Here is a 12,986-nt window from a genome sequence, read left to right on the forward strand (position 1 = left end):
CGTCAGTTTGACATCTCCTACCATCCTGCTATGGGTGGGACTAACAAGGAAATGTATGAAAACTTCCATGTGCCAGCGGCTGTCCATCCAGCCTGTGGAGTGTCCTTGGGTCTCCCCCACACCCACCCCAGAGGAACCCTTCATTTCAGATTGGAGATAACAGAGGGGATGTAGGCAATGAACAGCTGCTGCTCCCAACACCCAGGTCCCTGTCTCCAATCTGAGAGAGGCATGGAACTCAGTGGCTCTCTCAGCATAGAGAAAGGCAAAATGGGCAGGCATGGCTGAGGCAATGACATCGGTGGGGGTGCAATGCCCACTACTAGTGTCATCTTGTCCATAGAAAGCCTGCCGGGGGGGCGCAATTTGGCCTCCCATCTGATTCTGGTTCTGTACCTCTGTGATACAAGAAGAGCACATGTGATGCAGGATGGTCATGAGAGGATGTTTGCACATATAACCATGCTAATGAAGGAGTCCCTAGTTGGTTCTGCTATGCAGCAGGTTGAAGCAACTTGGTTCAGGCAGTAACATGCAAGCAGTGAGCTGCCTTTGCTTGATCACTGCAGCCCACCCTTATTTATTTATGCCACAATGAGCCACTGCGTCTGCAGGCACAAGGTTGCCTATTCAGGCCCTAGCCACAGCTTGTTGCGTCGCCTGAACCTGGGCGGCATGACTTGCTGGGAGGGGGAAACCACCCTCCAATAACCCATTTCCTGTTGTAGAGTTATTGAAGGATTGTTTCCGCTTCCAACAAGCCATGCCACTCGGGTTCAGATGACATGAATATTCAAAATAAGCCACAATGGGCTGCGGTGATTGTGCAAACCAGCCATAGACCAAACCACTGTAGAACTGGAGCTAGGTAAAGGCTAGATTAACTGGGAGAAAAAAGAAAGCAGGAATAAAACTACAACAGGAAATGCCCAGTCTCCATAAAAATAAAAAGCAGAAGATCAAAATGAAGTATTAAACAATTTAAAAACTAATATAGTGTGAGAAATATTTGCAACACTTCCATCTCCACTAGATACAAAGCACAAAGCAAAAGGGTCTCTGACCTTGTTCACCTTTGATGAGTCAAGATCCACCCACAGCACTCCCTTCTCGCCTAGCGTGGATGTAATTAAGGAGAAGCTGCAGTGGTAATTTCTCTCCTCATTAACTTCCTGATTGGTTTGAGGCTCAGATTTCCACCAGGCTGCCGTTTGTCACCAAATCCAAATGGCCAATCGTTAAGACTAATGTTTGTGTAACTAACTGCCAGCATCTGCCACGGCTTCTTGTACAACAATAATAGTGAAAGGGTAACATTAATGCTCCTGTGTTAATTCAGCATGTATTCATCAATGAGGAAATCTATGATGTAATTAGCAAAATGCATTGGTAGACAAGTGGGTTGCAAGTCATTTGTAGAAATCTAAATCACAGGAGAGGCCCCCCTGAGCACTTAATGTGTAAAGCATCAGCACGGACTCCGTTCTGAATGTCCATAATTCAGTGGGGAGCAGTGCCAGGCTAAGATCTTTCAAAGACGGAATATAGAGCAATTCACCTCCCCTTGACTTCATTGATTTAAAGCAGGAGGGCTGCGTCATTGGCTTAAAGCTATGGTAAACCTGGTCCAAACACTTTGAGCAGGGAATGACCTGAACTCCATGTCTATTTTCATGTCGAATCCCTCCCCACCAAAAGAAGTTGAAGAAGGGAGGTCCTCTTACATTAAAGCTTCAAAGCTACAGTGTCTGCATGAACTTAAGGCAGCCAACCTGATATTGCTTAATCCATATCCCCAAGTAACTGACATTACACTACTTTGATCATGATTAAAGAAATTATGCAACTGAAGTACTTCGAACACTCAAACATTATATAAATACTAATTTTATTCTTCATATTGAATACCGATTTTTGTATTTCCCAAAGATGAAGCATTTCCTACAAAATAAATATCATACTGACAGATTCCTACTGTACACTCTGCTTATGCTCACAGATTTTCAGTATGAGTGCAGTACAAGGAACAGCCTCCATACTGGGGGCTGTATAAGACAACACCAATGAACAAGACTTCAGAGATAACATAGTATGATTCCTTGGTAAATAAAAGGAAACCCTGGAACACACGAAAACAAAACTGGGAGCCAAAAGCAAAATACCTCATGAAAGTATTTAAGTCTTTTGAAGTACACAAACACTTGGAATGTAAAAATATGAAAATCAAGGAGAAAAAGCTGGGCAGACAAGCCATGAAACTCTATAGCTCAGAGCACCAGTCATGAGTTACTACAGTTGTCATAGCTCAGTGGCAGAGCATGTGCTTTGCATGAAAAAAGGTTCTGCATTCAATCCCCAGCATCACCAGGTAGGGCAGGAAAAGCTTGTACCTGAAACCCTGGAGAGCTACTGCCAGTCAGTGTCGCCAATACTGGGTTAGATGCACCAATGGTCTAATTATAAGACACTTTTGAACAGTGTCATATGGCCCTCTGATACAGAGGGCTGTTCAACTATATGGGGAATGTGGGGAGGTCTTGCCACTTGGTAAAGACCCCAATCTTTACATAAATACATATGGCAGAAAAATTGTACGCCATGTTTGAAGCAATGCAGAGGACGACCAAGCAACCATGCGATAGAAAACCTTCCCACGTGGTAAACTGGTCATCCGTAGTGGCTCTCTGTCGTGCCAACTGTCAAGATGGGATGACCAGCTGCAAAAGAGGACAAAACAGCTGTCAAGGTCTTTCTCTGCTTCTGGGTACGCTATGACTGGACATAACTTGAACAATTTGGGAAAGTTCTTTGCTATGTGTGGCAAGTATCTAGAAAATCAAGGTAGACAGAAATGCAGCCTTCCCCAACCTGGTGCCCTGGGCCATGCTGGGAATTATAGCCCAACACATCTGGAGGGCAATAGGTTGGGGAAGGCTGCAGTAATGGATTTAGGAATCAGAGCATTGGCAGCTGTGGACCAGGGCTCAGCCCGAAGATCACCCCAACTACTGCTCTGTCGCAACACACAGCCCTGTTCAACTATTTTCTCATTCCTCCAACAATTCAGAGGGGTCATTATTGTTCTCATTTCATAGGAAATTAGGCCGAGAAGGCGTTGTCCCTCAAGCACTCCACCTAATCTGTGGCCGAGCTGAATTCTGAACACGAGTCTCTGAGAATCATGCCACTTGGCCAAGCCTTGTACTGTTGCTTCACTTTTACTATGGTGGAAGTGTGCACGCTTTTTATCTGGGAAAATACTTTTTAACCAATACCATGCAAAACAACAACAACAACAACAAAGGAAAAACACATAGCCTCCAAAATAAAGTCATCAATGGACTGATGCCATACAAAGAACTGACTAACTTGAGTGATCTGCTGGAAGTCAATGGCCTGGAAAACGTAATACGCTTCTAGCGATGTGAGAAAACACTCAGATAGTCATGCTTGGAAGGCAAAATGATCTTTGTGTTTACATTTAAAAACCATTAGACTCTTAATAAGAAGACATTTTTTTAAAGATTTAAGCTATCAAGTGGTACAGCCCATTTATTAAAGCTCTTTCACCTTCTTATTCAGGGAAGGGGGGAAATCCATTCTCTAGGTTTGCTTGGTATTAGGCTCTAAAGGCTCACTGCTGCATTCAAGCTGCAACCTGTACCTACTTCCTTGAGGGTCAGCCCCACTGAATTAATGGGACTTGCTTCCGAGTAGCTATGGATAGGATTGTGCTGTAAGCAAATAAAACACCAACACACCCAAGGGAAAGTATATCAAAAGGGGTGGCAATAGGGTGGAAATGCTGCAATGAAAAGAGCCACAATGTGAACATACAGAGAGCTTGGCAATATGTGGTTTCTGAGGGCAGGCACAAAATGTGTCATGGACCAGGACCCCGAAACCACATCTTCAGAAGATCCTGACCTCTTGTTCTCAGAAGAAGAGGTTCCAGAGTTAACAGTGCTGGGAGAGGATTTGGCCATGGAAAGAAAGGCATCTCGAGGTTTCCACTTCCCTAGGATCCAACTCTCTGGAAAGCTCCCATAGGTCAGCTTCCCTGCATCCTGAGGTCGCATTGCCATCTTCAGACTCTGGCTGTGAAAATACTACCATGCAATCCCTCTGGAAATCCCCCCTGCATGGAAGTTGAGATTAGAAATAAGCCCCCTTTGGCACCAGTGGAAAGGTGTTTTTTTCCTAAGTTTCATTTACATGTAGGGGGGGATTTGCGGGTGCGTATGTTGCAGCATGTGAAGTGGGTAGAGTTGATCCTGCTCTCCCCAGCTGCAATCTCCTTTGAAAATGGCCCCCTACCTGTCAAATAAGCTGAGACACACACAGGGGGGGATCTACACTACTGCTTTAAAGTGCTTTAAAGCGCTTTATAACAGTTTTGACAACTGTTGGGGCCCAGCACACACTGCATATACAGGTTTCAAAACGTTTTCAAAGTGCTTTAAAGCGCTTTAAAAGCAGTAGTGTAGATCCCCTCCCCCCGACACACACACCCAATGGCATAAGTTGACACTTCAGGCTCTGGGGAATAGATCCGGAGTTCTGAGAAATATACCCATTTCCTAATGTCACTACACTGTGCTTTACCCCCACGACAGCATCAGGATGTTGATACATTTTACTGGAACTTACAGGCAAGAATCACTGGACAGAGAGTGCTGTTGTCAGCAACACCCCATGTTTATTCTAACATGTCGTTCTATGCCTAGCCCACATCCATGGTTTCACAACAGGCTCCTTTGGCCCTGCTGGCCTCCTGCCCTTCTCACTCATGTTTTAAAAAACTAGGATTATCCCAAATGTCCACAACTTGGCAGGTTCACTGTGTACTTGCCAACAGTGTTTCGTTCTTGGTATTCAGAGCAAGGCAAAAGATATGGATAAAGGGATTTATTCAGTCTGTTCTATCAGGAATGATAACATTCCTTCTCAATTCATGCCTGTATTTGTAGTTAGCCAGAAGGCTTGGCTGAAAGTAATGGGGGCGGGGGCGGGAATAGCTTTTTTTAAAAAAACTGCCAACTCTTTCCACCTTTACTGAAACCCTGAAACCTAATCTTTGAAACAAATATCTTTCTTGTTTCCCTTGTTAAAAAAAATGGGCAGAGCAGGGGGAACAGATGTGCAGCTGAAAATATGCATAAGTAAGTAAGAAAGAAGAAAATTCCACTCTGTTCAATCGGGTTGACTCCCTGCTAGGCGTGCATGGGTTTGTTTACCTGGGAAGAAGTCCCAGTAAACACAATCAGAGCTACTTACAAGGCTGCAATCCTATGTATACAAATTATCTATACTACACAATCCTTATGAAGTTGCAGTCTTCAGAGTAAACACAGAGGGTTGCACTATTAGGGCAAAGAAGCACCCAACTACTTCTGCACACTCGAGGTAACTCTGAGGATGCTTTCAATCCCCACCCATCTCCTTCTCTATGACACATGACCAACTGCTTTTGAAACTCAGGGACTTTTAAACACAGTTTGTCAGATGGCTTGAGAAGTCCATATTCAAAGAGGGAAAAAAGTGTGTGTGTGTGTGTGTGTGTGTGTGTGTGTGTGTGTGTGTGTGTGTGTGTGAAAAGTCTCTACCTCTCTAGATTGTGGCCTCAGGGTTGAACCTCAGGAAGGTCATCACATTTGCAAAAGAAGAATATAAAGCCATAACAGTTCATTCCATAACACAAAACAGTCATAGCTTGCAAGTGGGACCTGCAACAAAATGTTGTACTATGGTCTGCTGTTGAGAAAGATTCCAGCCAGTCCATTCCATTCCTCCATCCTGGTTTTATGTCTCCCCCACAGCGTTCCACAGCCACTGAACATGCTCAGTCTTCGTTGGGCATTTTTAGTGTACCCTTTCTTGAACTTCTGAAAAATTTAGGGCATCCTACCCCCCAGTCTGTTAATACCTCCCCACTTGTGCATGAGTGGTGCTATTTTGGCTATAAGCAACAGTGCTCACAGCCTGAACAAATAGAGGGAATGAGGTATGTCAAGAAGATATCTTAAGGGTCAGTTTCCAATCTGCAAAATTGACCGGGGTTGGCAGTCTTCTATGTTCAGTACCAATTATCTCCCTACGTTTGCCTAACTTCATCTACGCACTAACAAAATATGGAAACCAGGAAGTGCTGTGAACTGCATCTGGTAGGAGAGGAAAGATCTATTTATTCCTTATTTATTATCACGTTTCTATCCAGCAAATCCACCTACCTCCAGGCTCTTTCAGCTGCTGACGATATTTAAAATCATAACAAAATTATAACAAGCCACACAACCATATGAGTAGGGCATAATATCGTACCAGGAGCCCTGGTATCATCATGAAAGCTTTCCTAAACAAGAAACATTTTCACCATCCTCCTGAAGGTGCTTAAAGCCAGCTAGTCAGACTGCCTAGGGGTGGGGTTCCACAGGGAGGGCCCTCCAATACAGCTCCCTGTTAAACATTCATTGACAGAAGACATTTTTCAACTTCTGATGTCTGCACAATGCAGTGGAAATCTAAGGGCAGTAGCCTTCTTTTCCACTCTTGTTCCAAATGAGAGGTATAGGCTGCAATCTTGTACCCTTTTACCTGGGAGTAAGCCCCACTGAACTCAACAGGACTTACTTCTGAGTAGATTGCACGGCCAGGGAGCTTTCTTTTTCAATGCTGCTGTTTTACAATGTTCCTATTAAAAACTTGCCCCAACTCAGACTTTTTTTTTGTTTTATTGTTTGTTTTAGTGTCTCAAATAATTTTTATTTATTTATTTATTTCGTTCTGGTTACATAAATCAAACAATATCTTAGTTCATTGACATTTCCATTTCTGCCTGGTTTTCAAGTATTAATTAATCATTTACTTGTTTAATACACCACAGTTCATTGCTCACAGATCTTAATTCCTAGTTCACCCATTGACATGCCAAGTGTCATTTCAGACATGTTGAAAAGGGAGCCCTGTTCCTTTAAATCTACACTCTCCAGAGCCGATGGAGGTGTGCACCCATGTTCTGCTGTGTTTACAAATTACACACTTGGGTGGGTTAGCATGTTGTATGAACCCAGCCATTGAGTAGTCTTGTGCAAACTCCCATATATCTCTGGCATGGGACAAGATTTCCCATCTCTCCATCTTATGGCTCCCTTGAACCCACATTTTGAACATTTCCCACGGCATGCTGTGGCACCCTGACTGTGGAATGAGCTCCCTAGAGAGGTTCACCTGGCACCTACGTTACACTCTTTTCAACGCCAGGTGAAGACCTTTTTAGTTTCCCAGTATTTTAAGAGTTTATCATCTTAGTTTTTTAACTTTGCTGTTTTAAATCTGTATTTTAAATCTGTATTAATCTCTGCATTGCTGCTCAGTTTTATCTTGGTCGTGCTTTTATACTGTACTTTTATACTGTGTCTTCATGCGGTTGTTTGTTTTACATTTTGAATTGTCTTCATGGTTTTATTTTTGTGAACCGCCCAGGGAGCTCCAGCTATTCGGTGGTACAGAAACACCATAAATAAATAAATGGTCATCTATGATACTGAATGTAACTCATTTTCTCAGTGTTGTTTGACATTAATGGTAGGCTCATCACAGATACAAGGCCAGTTGCAACACAGTACTTTTGGAATTATTCCCATTGTATCCCATGTGGAAAGCGCTACATCCAAGTGGAAATGTTCAAAATTGAAACATCATGTGGACTATTCTGAAAGAAACAAAATAAACAGGGTACAGCAGCCTTCCCTAACCTGATGTCCTCCAGCTATCACAAAATCCTCAGCCAATCATTCTGCACATGAGTTTTCCATTCTGATGTACCCATTCATGACTAAAGTCCTGCCCTACCTTGAGAAAACTAACTCTTGCCAGATGCATCTCCACATGTTTTGGTCCACTGGTTCATGGCCAGACGATTCAGTCAACGTCTCAAAGACACACAACTCTCAAATACCTTTTGAAAGTGAACGTACTTGTTTTTGTATTTACAAATAGCAGAAACAGCCCAAACAGCCATTAGAACTCCAATAACCATTACATTCTACATGGCAACCCCAACATCTCAGCACCTTTAGCTAGCTAGCTTCTCTGCATGGTATTAGTAATAATAGATCAGAATTTATCCTAATGAGCTGGTGGTATGTGAAGAGGCAGGTCTTCAACAAGCCCACCAGTTTTAACATGCCGACTTGCCCTTGACCAGGGCACCAACACTACTGCAAGAGACATAAATCTGTGAGCACTACAGCCTCGGCAGTCGGGGCTTGGCAGGAAGTGACAAAGATGCTTGGCTAGCTGTTTGACCAGCAGACCCAACAACAGCTTTGCAATCTTGAATTCTGACAGTATCCTTTTAAACCTTCGCCTTTTCCCCTCTTGTCCTACAATCTGTAATTTCAAAGGGCACTGATTTCTATTTGGCCTGCTGCCACTCTGAAAATCATACAGCAACCCCCGATGACAACAAGTCTTTCACACTTAGCTGAGCTCCTCATTTCCAGTACGAGTACATCCACTGAAAAGTGCCACTGTAGATGCACCATAAGCTTAATAGAGTGCCCAGATTTTTGTGTATCAACAGAATACCAAGCTATCAAATATTTCAACACAAGTAAGCAAACTGATCTGTCAAGAAAAAAACAAAGCAAAGAAATTGAATCGATTTTCACAGACCAAGGAAAAATTGTTTTTGAAATGTCCTCCTGCCTGTAGCAAGTCAAGATGCAATGGGCACAATCCTCCAAGAACACTCCTGGTGCAGTGACTTAAAAAGTCCAATTCATCTTAGGTTTCCCAACGAGTAGGATTTTCTTATACTGCAACACTACCCAGAATTGAAATCTGCAGTATGTTTTGCCCTCAGACTATTAGCGCCCGTGGTGACATGGTCTTTGTACTAGTAAATACAGAAAGGGAGTTTCGAGATCAGAATGGCAAAACCATCATCAACATTATCATCATTATCATTCCTTTGAATCTACAGAAAATATATTATACCTGAGGACACCTGTCAAGCCTACACTGCTGAATGGAACAGCTGCTCTAACAGTCCAACCTGAACTGTACATACCCCAAATGACCTGCAGTTCTCATACCAGCCACAAGTTTGTGTTGTAGCACATGCAGGGCACAGAAGATGCATGACCATGTAAAACCAGTGGCCAGAAAACCAGGGGTCCATTAACTATTGTTGATATTAATGCTCCTAGAGCAGTATTTTCTGCCTCCAAAAGAAGGCATTCTAGACACACTAGTTGTCATGTAGTTGCAGGCAGGAATTAAACTTTGTTGGCTGTGTAAATCTGTACCATTATTATGGCTTCCTTGCTATCAATAGGACGTATCCTCCCACAGCTGGTAATGCCACTGATAGAAACGCCTGGGCTGTTTCGGCATGCAAAATGCAGCTGAGTGGGGAAAGGGGTATTTAGCAATCTGTTTGGACCAAATGCCCCTCAGCATCTTTAACTGCAGCTGCTAGAGCACGGATGTTGAACCCCTTTCAGCCCAAGGGCCGCATTCCATTTCGGAGAAGCACTCAGGGGCCGCATTCAAGTGGTAGGGGGGCCAAATAAAAAAGGGCAGGGGCCAAATGCAAACAACAACAACCCAGCATATTTTAGCTTGAAGCTCTCACTGTCAATAACTGGGCCTTAGGAGATACATTTCAACCTTAGAATTGGGTGGGGGGGGGGGGGAGACTGCACAAAATATGAGAAAACACCAAAAGGAGGGGTGGATGGGGGGAAGGGGTGTGGCCTTCTGGGGAATCCTAGAGAGCCAGATTGGGACCCCAGGTGACCTCGAAGTTCTGCAGCCCTATGGTAGAGCAACAAACAGACAGGCTACCCATTCATTTGAATTTAAAGATCATTTGGAGGGAAAAGGGAAAGAATGGACTGCTTTCTCTCTCAGAGAGCATTTACATGAATGAAGAGCAACAGAAAGTATTAGATATCTAATTAAGTAGTTGGGTTATCAATCCAAACCCTCCTGGTGTAAGAGACCTGCAAGATAGCAATTAGTTGCCAAATTTATAATAGAAATATCCACAAGTACAATTATACAGGTGCACACAATCTGTCAGAATTTCAGAACAACCATATCAGTTATGCTGGTCTATTTAATAACTTTTGACAGTTACGTCTGATCTCTTTAACAATAACTGGAACAGTTATGTCTACGGAACCCTGAGGTAACTCTGCTTTGACCAGATGAGGCCTTTCTTACAGATTCCTATAGATCTCACAACTTTAATAACATTTTATAATAGATAACATTGCAGAAAATAACACTTCCTAAATAGGTCAATAAATGGTAACGTTGCAAACGGGTAAGTTGCAGAAAATAACACTTCCTGACTAGGCAGTTTCTAACACTGATGTACTGGTCCCAATAAAGGCAAAATAGCCTTTTCCATTGGTTGACTGAAGGGAGTCGCTTCCCAGAATGTGTAGACACTTTCCAGACCAGTCACCAAACCGCCAACGCTGCTACAGTAGAGAGTAATGTCACTATATATAGGAGGCTATGCACAAATAGGAAATGAATAGTTTTACCTAAAAACATCGCTGGCATATCCCCCACCCACTCAAAAAATAAACAGAACTTATTCTCTAGAGCATGAAGAATTAAGGGTTTGGCTTCATACCAGCTAGGCAAGTTCATTTTAAAGGTCTGCAGCGTGCCAACCTTTAAGTTATACTGACATATCCTGGTATGTGAAGGAGACATGCACAAAAAATTACTTACAAGATTTAGAAAATAGCAGCTTTGGCATTTGCATGCCTGATCTACTTCAACAGGTCTAGGGCAAGGGTGGGGGGGAGAGAAATATAATTTATTATAGCTCATTTGGCTCAGCAACAATTGCTTTCTTAAAAAGGAAAGGAGAACAATGTAATTGAACATAAGTGCCCTCTTTAGTGGATAAGCCTCCAACAGCCTGAGGCGAGAGCTAGTACTGATGTAGTACAAGGCATTACAGGAGTGCTGGGTGATATAGCTAGCAATTATCCTGGTATTTAACCAAATCTATCGCTCATCAGCAAAGCGTTTAGTGCAGTAGTCGGAGCGAGACTGGCTGACATGAAGCACAGTTACTTAACTGTCCCCTGCAGCGATTATGCTTTTCCGCAGCTCAAGAGTCATGTCAAATTAAACAACACCACATTGACTTTTCGCTTCTAGAAACATTAGGGTGTGATTGACAACTCTGGGCTGCTGTAAGTCGGTCACTATAATCATGAACAGCGGGAGACTCCTTACTTGTGAAGGGGGTTTCCTCATCTCCCAGCACCTCTGCCCTCCTTCTAGGGCATTCCCTATTTTATATCCCTCTTCAGTCTGCTTTTATCCCTCATGGGCTCTTTGTAACCAAGTGGTATTTTCAGAAGGGGATGGGAAGGAAGAGAGGAAGAAAAATGACAATTTTTGACACCACATTTCCTTTCCCAACCAAATCCAGTTTGCACTTCTTTTGAAAACCTCCTGCAGTGACTAAAGCAGCAACACTCTCAAAGAAACGTAGAATCTAAGAAGTTATAACAGAAGCCGATGGCTGGTTGGCCACTGTGTGAACAGAGTGCTGGACTAGATGGACCCTTGGTCTGATCCAGCAGGGCACTTCTGATGTTCTTAAGCACTCCAGCCATTGGCTAATTTTTTTTAGAGCATTTCCCCAAACGGACTTGTTTTTAATGTGTTGATTCTATCAGCCATGCTGCCCCTCTGAATTTCCAGAAGTTTGCCATGGGGGTAAATGCAGGGAGAACACAGGTGCTACATCATCTGCAGGTCTCAGGTGAACGCTATGTGAAACACACATATCTGAATCATTATGAACCAATAAGCAGACATGTGTGTGCCAGTGTGTGTATATGCAAAACAAATGTTGAGGACCCTTCTCACAGGGGAACCTCGCATAATATATAATAAAATCCACCCACCATCTGCTACTACGGGTGAGCATTTTACTGGTCATATTTATGTAAGCCAGTTCTTAGCTTTCATAGTCACATTGGACAATGAACCTCCTGTCCCAGAGCTTTTACACACACAACAGAAGGCCAGCACACCTAAGCCAATCAGCCAAGGTCCCTTCCCAAATACCACTTAATCTGGGGTTTGTTACAAGGGAGAGGGCTTTTTCGGTAATTGTATCCCAATTACAGAATACTCTTTCCAGGGAGGTATGCTATGTAGTCTTTTAGGTGCCAGGCAACTTTTAAAAACCTTTTAATTACCTTATGCATTTTAAACTCTCTGACTTTTATTTGCGCGCTTATCTGCTGTTTGTATTTATTATAGGTTTCCTTGGCATTTGGATTTTTGTCAACTGCTTTGAAATAAAAGGCGCTATATAAAAGTTTCAAATAAATAAGCAAACAAGCCAGCCATCCAGCCAGCTAGCCAGGGACCTAGCACTCTGCACCCAACAACACTTCCCCAGACATGGTAAACATTATTGGGTTAAATGGACCAATGATCTACCACCTTTCAGTGCCCCCCACATGCCTATCAGTTCTCTGTCAGTGAGGCATTGGCAGGACAGAGAATTCAAGGCAAGTGGAGTCATTGCCTAGTGACAGTCCTACACCTTAGGTCCAGCAGCAGAGATCAGCACTGTCAGGCATCTATGGTCTGGCAGAGGGGGGTCACCACATACTCCCCACCCCTGACAATTACTGATGGATGATAGTAGCTCCTCCTCTAGCACCTCATCATTGCCAGCTCCCTCTCCTTCCTTCTTCTTCTCCACGTATTTCTTCAGTCCAATACAGCAATGAAGAAGAGGAGTAGGTGGAGCTGCTGCTGTTTATTCACTCACTGGCCTGCCAGATGGTCGTGGCCGTGGCAACAGCATTTTCCTCATCCTTGCTACTAGCTGCTACACTCCTGCTGGGTCCAGGAGGCAGCTCAACCGTGGCAACTCCTCCTCGCCATCACCAGGTTGGGCTCAAACATAAAGTGGAAGTGAATGG

At 43.4% G+C, this 12,986-nt stretch overlaps 1 protein-coding gene across 2 annotated transcripts in view; it reads right to left on the reverse strand.

Annotated features, from left to right (window-relative positions):
* Positions 1-12,986, reverse strand: part of DMRT1 (doublesex and mab-3 related transcription factor 1) — a 69,806-nt gene that overhangs the window by 5,420 nt on the left and 51,400 nt on the right. The window contains exon 5 of one of the 2 annotated variants that reach the window (XM_063128558.1): positions 1,115-1,155. The exons of the other annotated variant lie outside the window; for it this stretch is intronic. Within the exon in view, the coding sequence (XP_062984628.1) occupies positions 1,115-1,155 (41 nt within the window). The remainder of the gene's footprint in view (positions 1-1,114; positions 1,156-12,986) is intronic. 2 annotated transcript variants of the gene reach the window in all.

The sequence above is a fragment of the Elgaria multicarinata genome, chromosome 6, assembly GCF_023053635.1.
Source record: "Elgaria multicarinata webbii isolate HBS135686 ecotype San Diego chromosome 6, rElgMul1.1.pri, whole genome shotgun sequence".
NCBI classification, from domain to species: Eukaryota; Metazoa; Chordata; class Lepidosauria; order Squamata; family Anguidae; genus Elgaria; species Elgaria multicarinata.